Below are 19,159 nucleotides of genomic sequence, written 5' to 3' on the forward strand. Positions count from 1 at the left end.
TAAGCAATAGTTAACTCAGAGATTAGTTTTTTTATTCAACGTTTTTGTTTTTTTTTTTTTTTTTTTTTTTTTTTTCGGTCACCGCCATTTGTATTTAAGTTTTTTGATTTTGTAGACGCCATTTCCATTTTGGACCTTGTCAGTAGTAATAAATTTAATTATTAAACAAGCATTTGTTATTGATGCTTTAAAGTGTTTTTAATTTATTATCATTTCTACATGTCTAACAGTAGTAAAAGTTAATATTATTTTTTAAAAAAATACTATAAAATTACTGTGCTTGAGGTTGATATATTTAAAAAATTTTTTGTAGGTATTACTCAAAATAAATCTTCACGAAAAACAGCTTCCAGAAGTAAATCTAAAATTACTTCAAAAAGCAGAAATAAAAGAAATGACAGTTGTGAAAATTTAGAAGAAGACCAAAATGGTATATCAATACGAAATGAAGAAAATGATGATGTTCCCGAATTAGAAGACCTAGATCCTCCTATTGTTTCTTCTCAACAGAACACTGCTCGTGGACTTTTTCGTATGTCTTCATTAGGTGATACATCAGCGTTATTTGAAATGAATATGGAAGCCTTAAATAAAAACGGAAGAAAAAAAGAAGAAACTTTACAGAATGATGAGACGCAACTTTTCAGTGAAATGGAAAATGATATTAATGAATCCCAGGCTGAGGTAAACATGTGCATTAAAAATAATTAAAACTTTTAAGCAACAAATAATTATAAAATTTTTTTTTAAAATAATAATATTAATAATCACAAAATATAATGTAAATAAATTAATTGTATGTGTATTTCACACAGGTTGGTTTAGATATAGATGCGATATTAGAATCCCAATGCGGTAGGGAAATTCTGCAGGAGCAAAAGAAAAGGCATAAAAAAGAGAGTTTGAATCTTTTAGAAAGGAAAGGAGATGTTGATGAAAATTTTTATGCAAAAGATGATAGTGAAATTGAATTAAAATCGGAAGAAGAAAAAAGTATAGAGAAAATGACAGTTATTGATGAAATAAATGATGATGAGCATTCTAGCCAAAGTGAGGTACAAAAATGTCTATTCATGTTAAGTTAATTAATATTAATGTTAATATTAAGTTAAGTAATTAGCAAAATTTTTTTAATTTTTTTTTTAGGAAGGAATGGAAGATACAGAAATGGTATCTGAGGATGAATTGAGACTCGAAGGAAAAGATCCCTTGGACACAGAAGCTGTAAGTGATGAAGAACTTCCAGATTCTACAGTTAAAGTTTCAGAAAGCTTACTCGATACGGAAGCTGTTTCAGAGGATGAGTTGCCACTTGAAGCAGATCAAAAAAGAAGAAAAAAAATCAATAGAACTGGTAACTAATGACTTAATTATTACTAAATGACTACAATATTTTAAGAACAGGATAATTATTTAAAATAATTGAATATTTTTAGTAGACACAGAGGCAGTTTCAGAAGATGAATTACCATATGGCAATGGTGAGAAAAAAAAGAAACAGACCAAAGAAAAGGAAAATGATAAAGTTAAAAAGTCAGAAGCAACAAAGCGAAAAATAATTGAAGGAGAATATGACCCTAGTTCTCCGACAAGTGAAAACAGCCAAGATGACATGCCAGCAACAAAAAAAGCTGCTGTGGGTGATTCGAAAGCCACAACTCCAAAACCAAGCGTATGTATTCTTAAACCTTACTAATTTTACATTTTAAAAAAATATATGTTATTAGCTGCATGCTAAATTAACTGTAACATTTGGTTTGATTCTTTTAGGCGAAAAAAGTTTTGCCTGAACTTGAAAAATATTGGAAAGCAGTAAAAGATGATGCAACTGATTTTACAGGCTGGACTTATTTACTGCAGTATGTTGACCAAGAGGTTGGTAGACACTTTATTATAGTAAAAATCAAAGGGTTTACTGTGTAAAATTTACCCTCCCCTCCCCCTCACTGATTTTTGTAAATTATTAGATTCATTTGATTTAAAATTGTAAATGTATGTATTTCACTTTATGCTTCAGAATGATGTAGAAGCAGCGAGAGAGGCTTACGATTCCTTTTTATCTTATTATCCTTACTGTTATGGATACTGGAGGAAGTACGCCGACTATGAAAAGAGGAAAAGCACCAACGAAAAGTGCGAAGAGGTACGTAGATTTCACCTGGTCACTAATTTCAAATTTAGTTGTTTTCAATTTCATAGGTTTCCATCTTGATTCAATTGATCACTCCTCAATTAAAATATTATCAACTCGTTTGAATTCTTTTTTCCGACAGCTTCATCGGATCGAGATCTCCTGCGGCTAAAACCATCTCTCATTGGTAATTCATCGTTTATTATATCTGAGATTTCAAAAATATTTTATATATATATATATATATATATACATATATATTATTTCATTTAATTTAAATTTATATCTCTGTGTTTGAATTTAAAGTGTAATTTTATGATGAGATTGTATTTGTAAATTTGTATTGCATAGTTTGTATGAAATCTTAAATTTAAGTAAGGTAAAAAAAATGTGGGCCAGGATTGCAAGCTGCTTGGCGAGTGCTCGGATGAACGTGGGTCGAGACAGGATGCCTTCAGACCAAGCCACAATTTTCTCTCTCGTAAGACGAATTAACAATCATAAGATAAACGATGAGATTATTTTTGATTTTTATTTTGTCGATTACTTTAACTTGATGATTTATTTTCGGAGGCATGCGGAATTGGTTATTCAATCGAAAATAATTAATGTAGGATTTTCCAAATGTTTTTCGTTTAGGTGTTTGATCGAGGTCTAAAAGCGATTCCTTTAAGCGTCGATCTCTGGATACATTACCTCAACTACTGTAAAACGGTTTATGCGGAAAACGAAGAACATTTAAGGGCTCAATTCGAACGCGCCATAGAAGCCTGCGGATTAGAGTTCAGGTACGAAAATAAGTAAACGTTGTCGATGCGTAGGCACGTATTTACAATAAAATTTTTCATGTATTTTTTTTTAGATCTGATCGCCTCTGGGAAACATACATCAAATGGGAAACGGAAGGAAAACGGTTAACTAGAATTACTGCTTTGTACGACCGGCTACTTGCAACTCCCACTCAAGGATATACAACTCATTTTGATAAGTGAGTTTGAAACTTTTTTTTAATTATTGAATAAAATTTTGTTAAGCGAAGAGAAATTAAAAAATGATAAAAATTTTGTTTTCAGTTTTCAAGAACACGTGAGCAGTAATCCTCCTCAAACCATCTTGCCGGTAGATGATTTTCTTCAACTTCGCAGAGAAGTCTTGCGTATGTTAAAACAATACGACCCTCCTGCATCGACTAATGCGTCAACAGCGGAAGAAGAAGCTCCTCCTGGTGCTGAAAACGATGATGATGATGACAACGTAGAAAAGGGTCAAGCTTTTGCGTCTATCACGACGGTATGTGTAAATTACGTTAAAGGCGTTTTACTTAACTTTTTAACGGTTAATAAGTATATTATAAAATGTATTTCGTTACAGCGCATGGACGAAGAAACTTCGGCTTTAAGGGAAAAAATTGTTTCGACTCGCCGAAAAGTTCATAAACTTACGGTGGCCGCAGTGGCTGCCAGATGGAATTACGAAGAAGGTGTAAGTATATTCATTTAATTATTAAAAATTTAAGAAAAAAAACAACGGATTAAATCAAAGTTGAACCATTAATTTACTGGAATCATAAGTAAAATAAATATACTACTTGATTATTTTATATTTAAAATACTTTTTTTAGATCAAGCGACCATATTTTCATGTAAAACCGTTGGAAAGGTGTCAGTTGAAAAATTGGAAGGAATATTTAGATTTTGAAACGGAACAGGGAAACAAAGATAGAATTATTATATTGTACGAGCGTTGTCTCATTGCTTGCGCACTTTACGAAGAGTTTTGGATCAGGGTAATTAATTATCATAATATTACATTTGTTACTATTTTATTTAAATGATATTCGATAATTTGATTTTGATGTTTCGGTAATTTTTCAGTTTGTACGTTATTTAGAATCCATTCCAGAGGACATGACTGAAAAAATTAGAGATGTTTACGAAAGAGCTTGTTTAATTCACCACAAAAAAAAACCCAATTTACATCTTCAGTGGGCTGTTTTTGAAGAAAGTAAAGGTAAATCACATATTCCTGAAAACCATTTTTATTTTTTTTTGTGAAATACTGTGTTAAATTACGGTGTAAATTGTTTTTCCTATTTAGGTTGTTTCGACAAAGCTGCTTCCATATTAGAAAATTTAGAGAAAGCCGTTCCAAATTTACTTCCTGTCGCTTATAGAAGAATTAATTTGGAAAGACGAAAAGGAGATTTAAATAAAGTTTGCGAATTATACGAATTGTATTTGGCAAATGCTAAAAATAAAGCCGTTTTAACAAACATGACAGTTAAATATGCGAGATTCACATGGAAAGTACGTTCGTGCGACATTTTGAATACTAAACTGATTCGAAATGATTTTCATAATGTTTAATCACACAATTTTTTTTATTTTTCAGATATTAAACGACGTTGAAAAAGCAGTATCGATATTAAGGAAAGCTGTTGAAAAAGACAAAGACAATACTAGACTTTATCTACAACTTATAGATATGGGACTTCAAAAAACTCCAATCGATGAGAACAGTATTATAAGCATATTGGACCAATTTTTAAATAAGGAAGGAGAACCGGAACAAAAATTAATGTTTGCCCAGAGAAAAATTGAATTTTTAGAAGATTTCGGTTCGGACATTACAAAGTAATAATCATCATTAACATTATAATAAAAAATTATTTATAAAATTGCCTCTTCGCAGTTCGGAAATAATTGGAATTATTTTTTAAATTTTCAGAGTTCAAAAAGCGCACGACGAATACCAAAAATATTTAAAACAAGTAAAGGAAAGAAAGAAAAAGTTGGGAGATACAGAAAATTACAAAGACGGATTGGCAGCGTCTTCTCATTCTTTATCGGCCACAAAAAAACAAAAATCGGAAACGAATCATACTACGACGCAACCACCTTTGCCTCCGACTACGGCACAACCCTCTACTCCAACCGCGTCGGCGTACCCGACGGCAGGATACTCACAAGGTTATCCCGGATACCATCAAGGTCAATATCCGGCCGGATACAGCTACGGACAATACTCTCAACAACCTCAAGCCCAAACCGCGGATGCGACATACACAAATAATTATCAAAATTGGAACGCTTATTCTCAGGGCAGTTATAACTATGGGCAACCGGGATGGGGAGGTTACTACGCTAATTATTAGAAAAGGAAGAAATATTTCAGTGGAATTTTAATTTCGTTCGATTGGTCAACGGTTGAGGAAAAAAAAAAAAAATGCTCTGTTTGATTTATAGCACAAGTGGTTGTGACTTTTACAAAAAAAAAAAAATATATATATATATGTATGTATCGAAGGGCCCAAGACAACACGTATGTTTTATATATATATATTGACAAGGCACCGAGTATACTCGTTCATCCAAATGAAAGTTTTACCATCGCTCTAAATCATGTTATTATACCAGCAGCAGCAGCAGCAGCAGTACTACTCGGTTTCTACGATTCCGTTTGGCTTCGATTATTATTAAATCCCTTAAAGAAACAAAATATATATATATATATATATATTTTTGTGTGCTCTTTAATTTTTTTTTTTTTTCTACTGTACTTATTTCAATTTCACTTTTCAGACAGAAATATAAAATTTTTTTTTTTTTTTAGTTAGACTAGAGGTAAATGTTATTATTATTTTAATCTGACCGTTATGAATTTCGTCAATGTTGCAAAATTGACAAAACAAATTGCAGAGAGCATAATAAATAATCATTTTTGCTTTTTTTTTTTCCTGAAATCTATTTTAATATAATTAATTTTTTTTTTCATTTTTAATTTTTGCGTTCAACTCTGTTGAGAAACTTCGTTGATTCCCCCTCCTCCTCCACCTCCCGAACCATCCCCTTCCGTCGACGAAAATACCTTATTTACTGTTTCCGGTGTTATGGGAAGAATTTCCGACGGATTTTTAAATCCGTTTTTCGGATCGTTCACAGCCTGATACAAAGTCTCGTAAATCGTACCCAAAACGGCAAATGAACGTTTTTGCACGGTGCTTCTGTGAACGGCACTCGATAGATGAGCTAACTGAGGGATTTGATACGAATTCGGATACGCTAGAAATTTTTCCAGTTTTCCCTGAATTAAATGAAACATATTGAAGGAATTTAATCAAACAATAGACCGAATTTATTGTAAACGTTTTGACGTGGGTAACTCACGGAGACTCCAATCAACTTGGATGGTTCCATCGCGGGCAAAGTGCTCAAAGGTTTAGTCGAATTACTTTGCAAAACGGTGTAAATGTGTCCTAGTCCAAGATGTCCCACCAAGGCACCTGCTTGTTCTGACGTCAGAGTATCGATTTGAGCGTCGCATTGCAACTACAAAAATAAATTTTCAATTTCCTTTTTTATTCTCTTTAGACGTTTGCGATTGCAAAGCTATGCACTTGCCTTGATTCTCTCTAATCTCTCATCTAAAAACGGGTATAACGCCAACGATGTTTCTATGTAGTGAAAATTGTTCAGAAGGTATACGGCCATTTCTGTAACTGGTAATTTAGATGCTGTCTCCGTTATTTGATTCATCAGTGGATCGACGCCGCATCCAACTACCTGAACACACACACACACACCCCTCGTTCAACCTTCAACCTTTTTGTTTTAAATCGTCGAGAGTAATATGAATTTTTTTTTGTACCTACTTTTGTCACGTGATTTTCACTGATTGACGACGATGGATTCGCCGTCAACACTTGTACTAAAAACTGAACTATTTTTTCCGTAGACTCTCCCGGTAAAAGATTTCCCTGTTCATTTTTTTTTTCTTGTCCTAAAATGGCTGAGACTTTGTTTTGAAGTGAAAATATAAATGCTTTTTCTGCTATTTCAATAAGATCCGTAAATGTTGCATTTAATTTACTGTTAGAAATAATCTAAAATAATATATTTGGGTTATTACCAAATTTTTTAAATTTGGCTTTAGTATATATAAAATCTTACCTGAGAAATAATATTGTTGTATTCCTTGAGCAAAATGTATATATCTTGAAGTAATATATAATCCTGAGAATTTTCTTCTCCTAATAAAACATGTTCTATCCTTACACGAAGAGGATGACAAATTCCTTCTGTAATTTTTCTAAGAGTTTGCATAACGTAATCATCTGTAGAAATACAAAAAAAAAAAAAAAAAAAATTGATTAAATTATTTTTTTTTAATATATTTAAAATGTAATTTATTATATTTTATTACTTACCTCCATTTTCACAATTTTTAAGTAAGTAATTTAAATATTCTAATTCCGTGGGTAATGCTTGATGCAACCAAGCAAGCATATCTCCAACATATCGTCTTGGCTCTGTAACTCTATGCTCGATAGGTTTTCCGCCAAGAGTTAATGCATCAATAAAATGCCTCACTAATACTATACTGCGATTAGCTGATATTTCTTCAAGAATCTGGCTGCAAAAAAGAAAATTTATAATAATTAAAAAACATTGATTGCAAAAAAAAAAATTATAATAATTATAAATTATTTGATAACTTACTCAAACAAAATAGGCTTACTCTGAAGTTTGGATAAAGCTTGAGGAAGAATGGAACTTAAAACAGTAGTTTCTGATGCACTGCATTTTCCTCTTACCCATTTTAATAATCTTTCCATTCCAGTTTCCTAAAAAAAAAAAAAAAAAGTTTATATTAATTACAATGTAAAATTATTAGGCCTTTAAAAAATAAAATGTTTTAAGTTATGGTTCAATATTTAAAAGTAATGAATTTAAATCCTAACGATTGAAGTTAAAATGGATTTTTTAAATAAAATCAAAAGTTCTATAAAATAAGCACCTGTAATTTATGTCTACCTGATTACTAACCTGATAAACAAACATTTGTTCTAATACATCCTGAGCTAAATTATACTTTTCATTCTGAAGAATAAGCTTACAATTTGAAATAATGTTATTGCTTTTATCTAATACGGAAAAAATTTCCGATGAAATATCGGAACTTCTAACAATTGATACTTCAAAAGAGTTTAACTGAAACCTATTAAATAAAAATAAAGTTAAAAAAGTATTCAACTAAATATTAATTTAGTTAACAAATTTATAAAAATAACCTATCGATGACTGCAGTGACAATGTCTGTTTTTAAAGATACACTGTTGATTTCTTTTTGAATTTCTAATGTTTTTTCTATCAATTCTTTGGTTTTGTACTTGGTGGTCTGTAAGTTTTTCTTCATATCAATTAATGCAGAATTCATTTCATTAATCCCTGCAATAATACATTTATATTTACAAAAAAAATTACTCATTAAACAAAAATTTTTAATTAAAAATAAATTGTTACCTCCACAAACTTTTTGGAAACTTTCTTTCATGTCTCTAAACGATACCAAAAAATTTCTGTTAATTTTTATCATTCTTTCTTCAATAAGACTTTTTAAATTTCTTCTACTTTCAGGATTATTGTTTTCAAGAAATAATGATAGCTCAGACAATCCTTCAATTATGTCCTGAAAAAAAATTACAAAATCTAAATGTAGAAGTAAAAAACATTATATGCATGATAAATTTGACTGTTTATTTTAAATAGTTAATATAATCGAAGTAAATAAAATCAAGTAATTCACCTTATCATTTTCAACTCGTAAGTCAAATAATTCAGACATACGTTTGGAAAATATATTGCTAATAACATTTTTTTCTGTCATAGTTGTTAAGCACTTAAAAGATCATAAGTTGTTTTTAAAAAAAATAATTAAAAATTATAAATTTCTGTATTTTATATATATATAAATTAGCCAAACTGTTAAAATGTTTGCTTCATATTTTATAGTTTAAATATTTTGTATTCTTAAAAATATAATTAAATTTTCAAATTAAAGTTTACAACAATACTTTTAAACCATATTAACAAGTTCAACAAATATTTTTAAATTAAGTTTCCATAGAATAATAAAATTTTTCATCGTGTACTCTATCTTAGTCTCTAAGATAAATTTAGTGTTTTAGTTTTACGAAATTAATAAAATAGTGTCTAATGTAACCTATTTATTAATTTTATTAATAATTGAATTGACATTTATTTTTTTTATTTAAAACTTTTAAAGTTATTAAATCACATATAAATATCACAATTCGAGAATCCTAATCGACTTCAACTTTACATCTTTTACTCTGTGGTCTGTAGTCTAGTGGCATTCACGGAATATTAATAAATTTTTAAGGTAAAATAATCTCAAAACATCTTTAATTAAATGACTCTAATTTATTTCTACAAACGTTCTATCTTTTATTAATTTTAAGTACTCAACGGTGGTAACTGTTTTATTATCATTTTTACCGAAAACAGTTTAAAATTTTATCCTGTAATTTTTCAGTGCTCAATGTTTTGCCCCCATAACTTTAATTTCGAAAAATTAGAATTTTATGTAAAATAAAATGAGCAAAATTGAGAATAAGACACTTTAAAATAAAGAAACAGAGTTAAAATTTCAATTTTACAAGATTCCTTTTGATATTTCAATTTTCTCATAATAAGCGATACCAAATTTATTTTTACAACTATTACTTTTTAGGATTCAGTATGAAGTTCAATAAATTTGTAACTTTTTCGAGGAGGAAAAACAGGAAACGTCATTTTACGGCTCCTTCTCATATAAGAAGACGTATTATGTCAGCTCCCTTATCTAAGGAACTGAGGCAGAAATACAATGTTAAGTCAATGCCCGTCAGAAAAGATGATGAAGTTCAGGTTTGTTTATAACTGTTCTTTTTTTTTATTCTGTTATGTGTAATCATACAAATGATTTCCTTTTTTAATTTTTTGACATATCTTTATATAAAAAAGTTTTTTTCAATGCAAGTTCCTCCCAAAAAGTAGACATATGGAAAAATGTTGTAGTACTCATGACAGGGTATTTTAAATCTGTAACTCAATTTAAAAAAAAATGATGAAAAGTAATTCATTCTCTGATAGAACCCTCAGGAATTTGTTTTTCAAATTCTTGCAAGAGATCATGTAGATTAATTATAATCTGATTGCAAATCTGAGTAAAACTAACAAAGATAAACATTATTATTAAGTTTTCTAATTTTTACCATAAATTTTTCAGGTGGTTAGAGGACATTACAAGGGACAACAAGTAGGTAAAATCATTCAAGTGTATCGTAAAAAGTTTGTCATTTATATTGAAAGAATACAAAGAGAAAAAGCTAATGGTGCAACTGTATATGTTGGAATTCATCCTTCTAAAGTAAGTAGTATTTTAAAGCAGTAATGTTTTTTTTTTATATTTATTATCTACATTGATTTAATTCTTGTTTAGGTTGTTATTGTAAAACTTAAAATGGATAAAGACAGAAAGCAAATTATTGAAAGAAGAGCTAAGGGAAGATTAGCTGCTTTGGGAAAAGACAAAGGCAAATATACAGAAGAAACTACTGCTATGGACACATCATAATTATTAAATTAAAAACCAATAAATTGTTTTTACTTGACATCAATCACGTTTTTTTTGTTTTTTTTTTTTTTAATATTTCCTGTAATTTTACAAATTTGATTTGTTATATCATAAAATCTGCTATCATCCTGCTCACATAAAATTTTTTCAAAACTACATACCATGAACTGTAACAATCAGATTTGAGAAATATCAGTTTAATATTTTTTTAAAAATTTTATTAGTTCCTGTTATTGGTTGTTATGTGATTAATATTTTTATGTGAAGAAAATTCTTTTTTTTTTAAACCATGGGTATTTTACACATAATATTATGGGTTTCATTTAGCACAATTGAGTGCCTATCACTTAATTCTCAAGGATCTCAAGAAAGAAAAGAATTAATTACTCAAAGAGGTTTCTACAGTGGACTGGGCTTTTCATATGTGTTAGTAAAATTTAAATTTTTTAATTTTTACACTAAGATAAGAAATATGTAAAAAGGTTTTACTATTTTAGGCCTTTTGGGGAACCGCTAGCAATTCTTGCTGGTTTGGCATTTTTGGCATACATGATTCAAGCGTTTCACATTTTATATACTAATAACGGACTTTTAAATAATGTTTTGCCTGCAAAAAATAATTAGGAGCAAGTGAACAGTTTTTAAAAATTTTAGCAATTATGCTGTTAACAAAATTTTTTTTGGTTTTTTATTTTGGTGGAATAGTAGCATTCAAAATTAAAGCAGACATTGCTAGTTTTTAAAAAAATTATTAATAAAGGTAATATGTATATTATACATATTATATTATAGCATGATTTTGAAAATAACTTATATAATTTATTTTAAATAAAGGAAAAAAAACTAAAGTTTTTCTTAATATTATAGAAAGTTCAAAATTAGTACATTGTTTTACACTAAAATTAACTAAATCAAATTTGTAATCAAAGTTTATGAAATAAATTTTTTTATTAAAGATTATTATAGTTTTTTTGTAATGCCTTTTTTACAATAATTTTATTCAAAGTTTTATTATTAGTTTATGAACGAATTAAAATACGAAAATAAGACACTTACTTTTTTAAAAAACATTATGTGAAAATAATTTTTTCCCCTCTTTGAAATATCCGAATTGTGCGAGTAAAGTTTAGTGTAAGTAACTTGATCGACTTCCCGCCATTTTATCTAACCAAAGATAATAGAATGACTGAGGTAAAAAAATCGTGGAATGTAGTTTCAAATTTAGAAGAAATTATTGAAATATTAACTTCTGAAAATTTTGACAAATTTGGGCATCATTTATTTAATTCTAATATACCAGAAAAATGTTTTTTAGAACCTTGTATTTTAGGAGTTGATGAAGCGGGTCGTGGTCCGGTGTTAGGTAATTGTATAAAAAAAATAACGAATTATAAAAATTTAATATTATTTGTTTTTAAATAGTTGTTTAAAAAGAAATTTTAATTTTTTTTTTAAGGGCCTATGGTGTATTCTGTATTTTTTTGTTCAATTAATGATGCTGACATTTTAAAAGATATAGGATGTACTGATTCAAAAGTACTCACAGAAAAAAAAAGAGAAGATATTTTTGACTTAATTAATCAAAACAATGATAAATTAGGATGGGCAGTTGACTTATTATCTCCGAATTTAATTAGTAATAGAATGCTTCAAAGGTAATGAAACAATATTAAAATAAAGATTTTGGGTGTTACATATGAAACAATATAAATACAATATTAATGCTTATGTATTTCAAATATATTTTAGAAAAAAATATTCATTAAATGAAATTGCTCAAAATTCTACAATAAAGTTAATTGAAAGTTTATTAGAAAAAAATATAACACTAAAGGATATTTTTGTCGATACTATTGGCCCTGCAGACAAATATCAAGTGAGTTAAATTTTTAAACTGGACATTAATAATGAAATTTTTTAAATTGATTTATTCATAATTATATAAAAATTAGTATTTGTTACATACCATAAAAAGACAAAAGATTATTGGGATTTAAATTTTTGTCTACATTTCAAATTTAAGATGTCATTTTCAAATGTAAAATTTTTAACTGGAGCAGATGTAAATCCGACAAAGAAATTATCAACAGGTAATATTAACTTGGATAAAATTCTTTGTGGAGGTATCATTGCAAAAGGAATCACAGAAATTTGTGGTGAAAGTGGATGTGGAAAAACACAATTGTGTTTACAATTAAGTTTATCCGTTCAATTTCCAGAGAATATGGGAGGTTTAAATGGAAATGCAATTTACATTTGCACAGAAGAAAAATTTCAATCCAAAAGATTAAATCAAATAGTTAAAAATTTCACTCATAAAATTGATAAAATCAATAATATTAATTTTACAGATAATATATTTGTTACTTATGTCGCAGATCACCTTCAATTTAAAAATTTATTCAGTAAAATTATTCAATTAGTGCAAAATAAAAATATTAAATTGTTAATTATTGATAGCTTGACATCACTTTTTAGAGGAAATATTTTAGACTGTGAAGGAATGCAAAAAGTCAATGAATTAAGATCTATAGCAAAATTTTTCTATAAACTTTGTAATGATTACAATATTTTGGTTATTTGTGTCAACCAAGTTTCTCAGTCGCCTGAAATAAATGAACTTGTACCTGCACTTGGTTTGGCTTGGGGAAATCTTATTAATACAAGAATTCAATTAAAGAAAAAATTAACATCTAGAACTTTGGAAGTAATTTTTTCACCATCGATTCCTCATGGAGAAATTGAATTTTTTATAAATGAATTCGGAGTAAATGCTTAAAATGTTTGATTGATTCTTCTACAGGAATTATAACTTTTTTTTGTTACCTTTGTGTACATGTCATCATAATAATAACTAATTTTAAATAATAATCATTATGCAAAGTAAAGAAAACTTTTTTATAAAACACACTTAAATAAATAAATTTAATTAGCAACAGAGTATTAGTGAGAGTTATTAATTGAAAAATGAAAATAAAACTGAAAATAGAATCGGTTTACTATGTTGTAGGAAAAACTATCTAAGTTATTTCCAAATAGTAAAGTCACTGTTAAATCTAAAGCCGATTTGCTGTATCCAGTAGTTGGTGCAGCAAGTATTTGTGCAAAAGTAATTAGAGACACTGCTGTTCAACAATGGAAATTTCCAGAAAAAATAACAATAGATGCAGAATTTGGAACAGGATACCCCGGGGGTAGGTATTAATATATAAAAATTTTTAAAGAAAAAATACAATTAGAAAATTGATTTATGTTTTTTTTTTTTTTAGATCCAAAAACCAAAAAATTTTTACTTGAAAGCAAAGATTCTGTTTTTGGATTTCCAAATTTAGTTCGATTTAGTTGGTCAACATCTGCAAAGCTATTAGAGGAAGAAACTTTAGTAGAATGGTAATTAAAAATGTTAGTTATGTGGAAATAATCACAGATTTAATTTATAAAATTAATATTTTTAACAATTTTTAGGGAAAACGAAGAAATTATTAAAACCAATACAACCAAAACAACCAGTACAATTAAACAATCGAAAATTTCAAGTTTTTTTACTAGTGTGCCAAAAAAAGACAAACATGTAACTACTTGTAATTATTTTAAAAAGCGAAATTTGCAAAGCCTTATTAATTTTAACTAAAATTGTTGTTAATTTTTCCTTATTTTGAATTTTAATTATAAAAATGACAATTGATAACGATATTCTTAACGATTTATCTTCATTAGTCTACTTAATTTTTTTTTATTAAATTTAGTTGTGTATCGAAATTGAACAAAATAAATTTTAAGACTGAATTATTTTATTTGATAATAAAAATTCTCTATTTAAAACTAAATAAAAACTGACTAACAATAATAATTTTTATTATTATTCTGGATCATGAGGAAGTTTAAATCCAACCATTGTAGCTGTTTCTTCAACAGTTCTCTCTCCTCTTCCTTGATATTTTTTATGTATTTCTTCAAAAATTCTTTGACTTTTGAGATAACATAAATAAGTTTCTGCTAAAAATTTCATTTCTTCTCTAGCTTTACATGCTTGTTCATCTGTGACTTGATATTTACGACATTGTATTAATATATAATTAGCCAGCAATGATTTTTCATTTTGTCTTAACGAACTGCTATTTTTGATTTCTTTTATTAAATTTCTCACAATAGAAAGGGTATTATTCATTATTTATTTGTGTTTCTGTAATCTTTTTAGTTATAAATTCAATATCACTGTGATAAATTGGTTCTGTTTCTAAACTATTCAAAAAAAAATCACAATCAAGTTCGATTTGACTAATGTAATGAATTGATATGTCATTAAAAATATTATCAAAATAATAACTGTTTTCAATTTCTATTTCTTTTACTTTAGGAAATATTTTCTTTATGTAATTTGCTGAGGCTTTAATAGTCTTTTCTGTGCAATCTTGTAAAATTTTTGAAAAACTGTTTGAAATAATGATGCAATTTTTTAAATTATTATTCCAATTAGCCCACAAAAAATTATTAATTAATTGTTTAGGACAATGGGGGAAAAAAACAAGACTCACTAAATTTTCAGAAAGTTTTCTCTTAGCTTCTTCGTTTTCTAATAATAATTCAAAATTTAGTTTTTCTAATATTTTGATTTCTGTTACATTAAACGCAGGATCATATATTTTTACTTCAGGTTTATACTTATTTTGTAAAACTATCAAAGCTGCTAATTGATGCAAAGCAGTTTTACTCTCGGAAAAATTTCCAAGACCATAACAAATTATTTCTTCAATACTATTTTTATTAACAAATGTTAAATAATCATTAATATCATTTAATATGCTTTGACAAAATTGAGATAATTCAAATTCTTTTACAGCCGTTTCTACTTTCCTAAAAAATAAAAATAAACTGCTTTTTATGCTTTGCGATTTAATTTTATAATTACAAAAAGGACTGCTATTAATTCTAACCTAAATTCATAACTTTCTAATGAAAACGATAAATCTGATGACGAATCTGAAAATTTTTTACGTTTTTTTTTCTTTTTGCTTTTTACCAATTTAAAATCATTGAGCATATTATTTTACTTACTAAGTAGTAAAGTGATACGGATCAAAAAAATTTATAAAATATAAACATTCATTAAATTCATCGTAATAATATAAAAAGGTTTTTAAATAAAATCACTTAATCGTTAATAAGTTAATTTTTTTCTAAAATACCTAAAAAAATTATATTCCTAAGAAATAAATCCTAGCTTTACGTTTAAGACGATATAAAATTTACTAAGTGCGAAGTTGTTTGTTTTGTTATTCTATGACATCTATTGACACGAAAAAATTTTGAAATTAATTCGTTGCAAATAATTACTTTTAAACAAATAATGAATATCAAAAAAAATATTAGTATTTTAAAATATATAATTAATATTTAAAATAAAAAAAAATTAACAGAAAATGTATTAAGACAAATTAATGAAATTATACTTACTTGTTGATTTTTTTAATCTCTAAAATGTATATTTCAATTTAAAATTTTTTTTAAAACTCGCACAAAATTTTAAAATCAAAACCTAAATAAATGCAAAAAAATTTTATTTAAAAAATGTATACCTTTTAATAATGTATATAAAAATAACATGCATTTAAAATTTTCAATAAAATTTTTTTAAAATAAAACTTTACAAAAAAAAATTCTAACAGTATAAAATGCTAGTAAAAAATTTACAAAAAAAAAAAAAAAAAAAAAAACAGAAAAAAAAGAGAGAGAAAAATTAAGCATTTTTATACTGATTTTTTATATATTTTGCAATGGTACTCAGTTGCATATTGCTTGTACCTTCGTATATGGTACCAATTTTACAATCTCTGTAAAATTTCTCTTGTGGAAAATCTTTAGTAAATCCAACCCCTCCCATCCAGTCGATACATTTTCGCGTTACGTCGTGTGCGATTTCTAAAATAAAGTAAGTTTTTGATAAGTTTATAATTTGGAGAAACAAATCGATGAAAAAGTAAATATATAATTGCCATTTTGTCAAAAAAAAAAAAACCTCCAACGTACCAGTTGCATATAATTTGGCCATGGATGCTTCTTTAACAAACGATTGTTTAGTTTCAACTAAACGTGCTGCATTGTAAACTAAAAGTCTTGCTGCTTCTATTTTTGTCGCTATATCAGCTATTTGATGTTGCATAGACTAAAATAAAATTTAAACTTTTATTTTTTATTGCTTTACAAAGATAATTACACGATTACTCGATTGAAAATTTACCTGAAAGTCATAAATACTTTGTCTAAATTGTTTTCTATCTAATGTATAAGGAATGGTTGCATCGAAACATCCTTGAGCCACTCCCAACATTTGTGATCCGATTGCTATACGTCCTTCATTTAAAAATCCAGCAGCGTATTTATAACCTTGACCGTATTCACCCAAAATGTTTGTTTTCGGTACCTAAACAATAATTTTTTCAGAATAATTTATTTACATTTCTTTTGTTTTTTGTGAGTCATCATTAAGAGACTTACTCTGACGTTGTCAAAATGAACCATGCAGGTACCGGAAGCTCTTATTCCTAATTTGTCTTCTTTTTTGGCAACCGATAATCCCGGAGTATCTCTATCGACGAAAAAGGCTGTTATACCTTTATAACTGCTTTCGGGATTGGCATTTGCAAAAACCAAAAAAACTTGGGCAATATCAGAATTCGATATCCACATTTTCGAACCATTTATTATAAAATCATCACCGTCTTTTTTAGCAATCGTTTTTAAGCTAAATGCATCACTTCCACTCGTGGGTTCGGTTAAACAAAAACTTCCAGCCTGTTAAATATACACACACACACACGCATTTCTTCAATTTTTTTTCTTTTTTCATTTACCATTATTTACCAATAAATTTTCAATAATTACTTTTTGTTGTGCCAATATTGGCAAATAATGACTTTTTTGAGCTTCGTTTGCAACTTTCATAACTAAAGAACAAACTAATGTGTTGTGAACGCAAACTAACGTCGATACGGCAGCATCAACTTTTGAAAGTTCTTCAACGGATAATATTGTCACCATGAAATTACATCCGGTTCCGCCATATTTTTCATCAATTTCAATTCCCATCAACTGAAATATGAAACATATATCATTTTTTTATAATAATTCGTTAAATTAACTTGAATATAATTTTTAATAAGACTTACGCCATTTTGAAAAAGCATATCAACAACGGCTGGTTCCATGTCAGATGTTTCGTCCATTTTTTTTACAAAGGGTCCAATTTCTTGAACTGCCAATTTATTAACTTGAAAAAAAAAAAAAAAAGTTTTTAAATTAATTAATCGTCGTGACCTTAAATAAAAATTTGCTTTATTATTTAAATAAAAAATAACTTTTTTAATTAATAATTCGAAAACAAAACGAATTATCACAAACATAATGAATTTTTTTGATAAGCATAATTATTAAGAGAGTATTTACAAAAAAAATTTTTTCTTTATTACTCTACATTACACAAACAATATAAGAAATAAATAAAATCAGGTAGGTATAATATCGAACCTGTTTCTTTCATAGCTATTTCATCTTCCGTCAGGGAAAATAATGGCAAATGTTGTCCAGATATTTCCGAAGACATAAATCTCACGGTTGGATTACATATCTGACTGTTTATCCCGCTGACATACTTTGCCGTTTTCCACGCCTGAAAAAATTATTATTATTATTATTAATATTATCATTCAAATTAAAAAATTTTTAAATAAAAAATTAAAAACTCATTTTTTGTTTGTTTTTTTCAGGTTTTATTTAAAATTTAAATCGTAAACAAAAAAAAAAAACCGTCAAAACTCGGTAATAATTTATTAATCTCATATATTTTCAAAACAGTCGATTTAATAATAATAGTAATAATAATAATAATAATAATAATAAAAGAATAAGGCGCTGGTGTTCCATGGTTGACAAACCTTTTAGTCATATCGTTTTCTTTAATTAATTTTAATAGTTTTTTTTTAGGGTTTATTTATAAGTTATATATCAAAAGTTTTGTAATTTAGTCTAGTTTACAGTGATATAATTAGTTTTTTAAATTATTTAGTAATAACTATATTATCTCAAGTTTAAATTTACAAATTGTTCAACGATTCCATGTGACAAAAGGAAGCGTGGGCAATAAAAAACCTTAGAAGGCACCTTAGTACATATAAGTTAAACGGATAAGTACCTCATTTTAAGACTTAAATTTCAATTGTAAAACGTTAGGCTAACAAAGAAATTGAACACATAACCAAAAAATTTTTTTATTTTTATTTTTTTTTATATTTCTTTGATTAATTATAAGTGATTTGACTATTTATATCTTTATCTTATTTAACAAAATAAGAATTAAAATATTTTTACAATAATATAGGTTGATACATGATTTTTTCAGGGTGTAATTTCTATACCCTTATTGTTAAGTGTTAACTTGTGATTGTATGTTATTTTAGCCTTGTCTTAAGCTAACTTAATTCATTGTAGTAAAGTTTATTAATAATAACATAGTGTAACTAATACCTTTCTTAATCTGAATCAAATTAGAAAGTATAGTAGTAGTCTTTATTTAAGTGATATTAGTGTGAAAGGTACAACAGATTTCTCTTTAAC

The 19,159-nt window shown here is 27.3% G+C and overlaps 7 protein-coding genes across 7 annotated transcripts; 4 read left to right on the forward strand and 3 right to left on the reverse strand.

Moving 5' to 3' along the window:
* Positions 1 to 219: 219 nt before the first annotated feature.
* Phum_PHUM226810 (pre-mRNA-splicing factor clf-1, putative) lies at positions 220 to 5,285 on the forward strand (the record flags this gene model as incomplete). Its single annotated transcript, XM_002425846.1, has 16 exons — positions 220 to 232; positions 314 to 684; positions 816 to 1,050; positions 1,151 to 1,354; positions 1,440 to 1,672; positions 1,771 to 1,875; positions 2,018 to 2,143; positions 2,771 to 2,919; positions 2,994 to 3,119; positions 3,205 to 3,421; positions 3,503 to 3,613; positions 3,753 to 3,917; positions 4,006 to 4,141; positions 4,229 to 4,437; positions 4,523 to 4,764; positions 4,859 to 5,285. The coding sequence occupies 16 exons, from the start codon at positions 220 to 222 to the stop codon at positions 5,283 to 5,285; spliced, it is 3,069 nt and encodes a 1,022-aa protein (XP_002425891.1).
* A 635-nt stretch (positions 5,286 to 5,920) lies between these two features.
* On the reverse strand, positions 5,921 to 8,797 carry Phum_PHUM226820 (component of oligomeric golgi complex, putative; the record flags this gene model as incomplete). The annotated part of the gene is made up of 11 exons (XM_002425847.1): positions 5,921 to 6,214; positions 6,298 to 6,459; positions 6,616 to 6,693; positions 6,783 to 7,013; positions 7,081 to 7,244; positions 7,338 to 7,543; positions 7,630 to 7,754; positions 7,957 to 8,128; positions 8,202 to 8,358; positions 8,434 to 8,599; positions 8,717 to 8,797. The coding sequence occupies 11 exons, from the start codon at positions 8,795 to 8,797 to the stop codon at positions 5,921 to 5,923; spliced, it is 1,836 nt and encodes a 611-aa protein (XP_002425892.1).
* An 875-nt stretch (positions 8,798 to 9,672) lies between these two features.
* On the forward strand, positions 9,673 to 10,549 carry Phum_PHUM226830 (60S ribosomal protein L26, putative; the record flags this gene model as incomplete). The annotated part of the gene is made up of 3 exons (XM_002425848.1): positions 9,673 to 9,840; positions 10,202 to 10,342; positions 10,415 to 10,549. The coding sequence occupies 3 exons, from the start codon at positions 9,673 to 9,675 to the stop codon at positions 10,547 to 10,549; spliced, it is 444 nt and encodes a 147-aa protein (XP_002425893.1).
* Positions 10,550 to 10,838: 289 nt separating this feature from the next.
* On the forward strand, positions 10,839 to 11,173 carry Phum_PHUM226840 (uncharacterized protein; the record flags this gene model as incomplete). The annotated part of the gene is made up of 3 exons (XM_002425849.1): positions 10,839 to 10,979; positions 11,013 to 11,023; positions 11,047 to 11,173. The coding sequence occupies 3 exons, from the start codon at positions 10,839 to 10,841 to the stop codon at positions 11,171 to 11,173; spliced, it is 279 nt and encodes a 92-aa protein (XP_002425894.1).
* Positions 11,174 to 11,731: 558 nt separating this feature from the next.
* Positions 11,732 to 13,943, forward strand: Phum_PHUM226850 (ribonuclease hi large subunit, putative; the record flags this gene model as incomplete). The annotated part of the gene is made up of 5 exons (XM_002425850.1): positions 11,732 to 11,912; positions 12,006 to 12,204; positions 12,299 to 12,425; positions 13,560 to 13,743; positions 13,819 to 13,943. The coding sequence occupies 5 exons, from the start codon at positions 11,732 to 11,734 to the stop codon at positions 13,941 to 13,943; spliced, it is 816 nt and encodes a 271-aa protein (XP_002425895.1).
* Positions 13,944 to 14,709: 766 nt separating this feature from the next.
* Phum_PHUM226860 (uncharacterized protein) lies at positions 14,710 to 15,590 on the reverse strand (the record flags this gene model as incomplete). Its single annotated transcript, XM_002425851.1, has 2 exons — positions 14,710 to 15,403; positions 15,484 to 15,590. The coding sequence occupies 2 exons, from the start codon at positions 15,588 to 15,590 to the stop codon at positions 14,710 to 14,712; spliced, it is 801 nt and encodes a 266-aa protein (XP_002425896.1).
* A 696-nt stretch (positions 15,591 to 16,286) lies between these two features.
* Positions 16,287 to 18,149, reverse strand: Phum_PHUM226870 (Short/branched chain specific acyl-CoA dehydrogenase, putative; the record flags this gene model as incomplete). The annotated part of the gene is made up of 7 exons (XM_002425852.1): positions 16,287 to 16,468; positions 16,577 to 16,712; positions 16,788 to 16,970; positions 17,045 to 17,341; positions 17,432 to 17,638; positions 17,716 to 17,816; positions 18,074 to 18,149. 7 exons carry the CDS (start codon positions 18,147 to 18,149, stop codon positions 16,287 to 16,289), a joined length of 1,182 nt encoding a protein of 393 aa, XP_002425897.1.
* Positions 18,150 to 19,159: the final 1,010 nt, after the last annotated feature.

Source organism: Pediculus humanus, genomic scaffold (assembly GCF_000006295.1).
Source record: "Pediculus humanus corporis 1103172107590 genomic scaffold, whole genome shotgun sequence".
Classification (NCBI taxonomy): Eukaryota; Metazoa; Arthropoda; class Insecta; order Psocodea; family Pediculidae; genus Pediculus; species Pediculus humanus.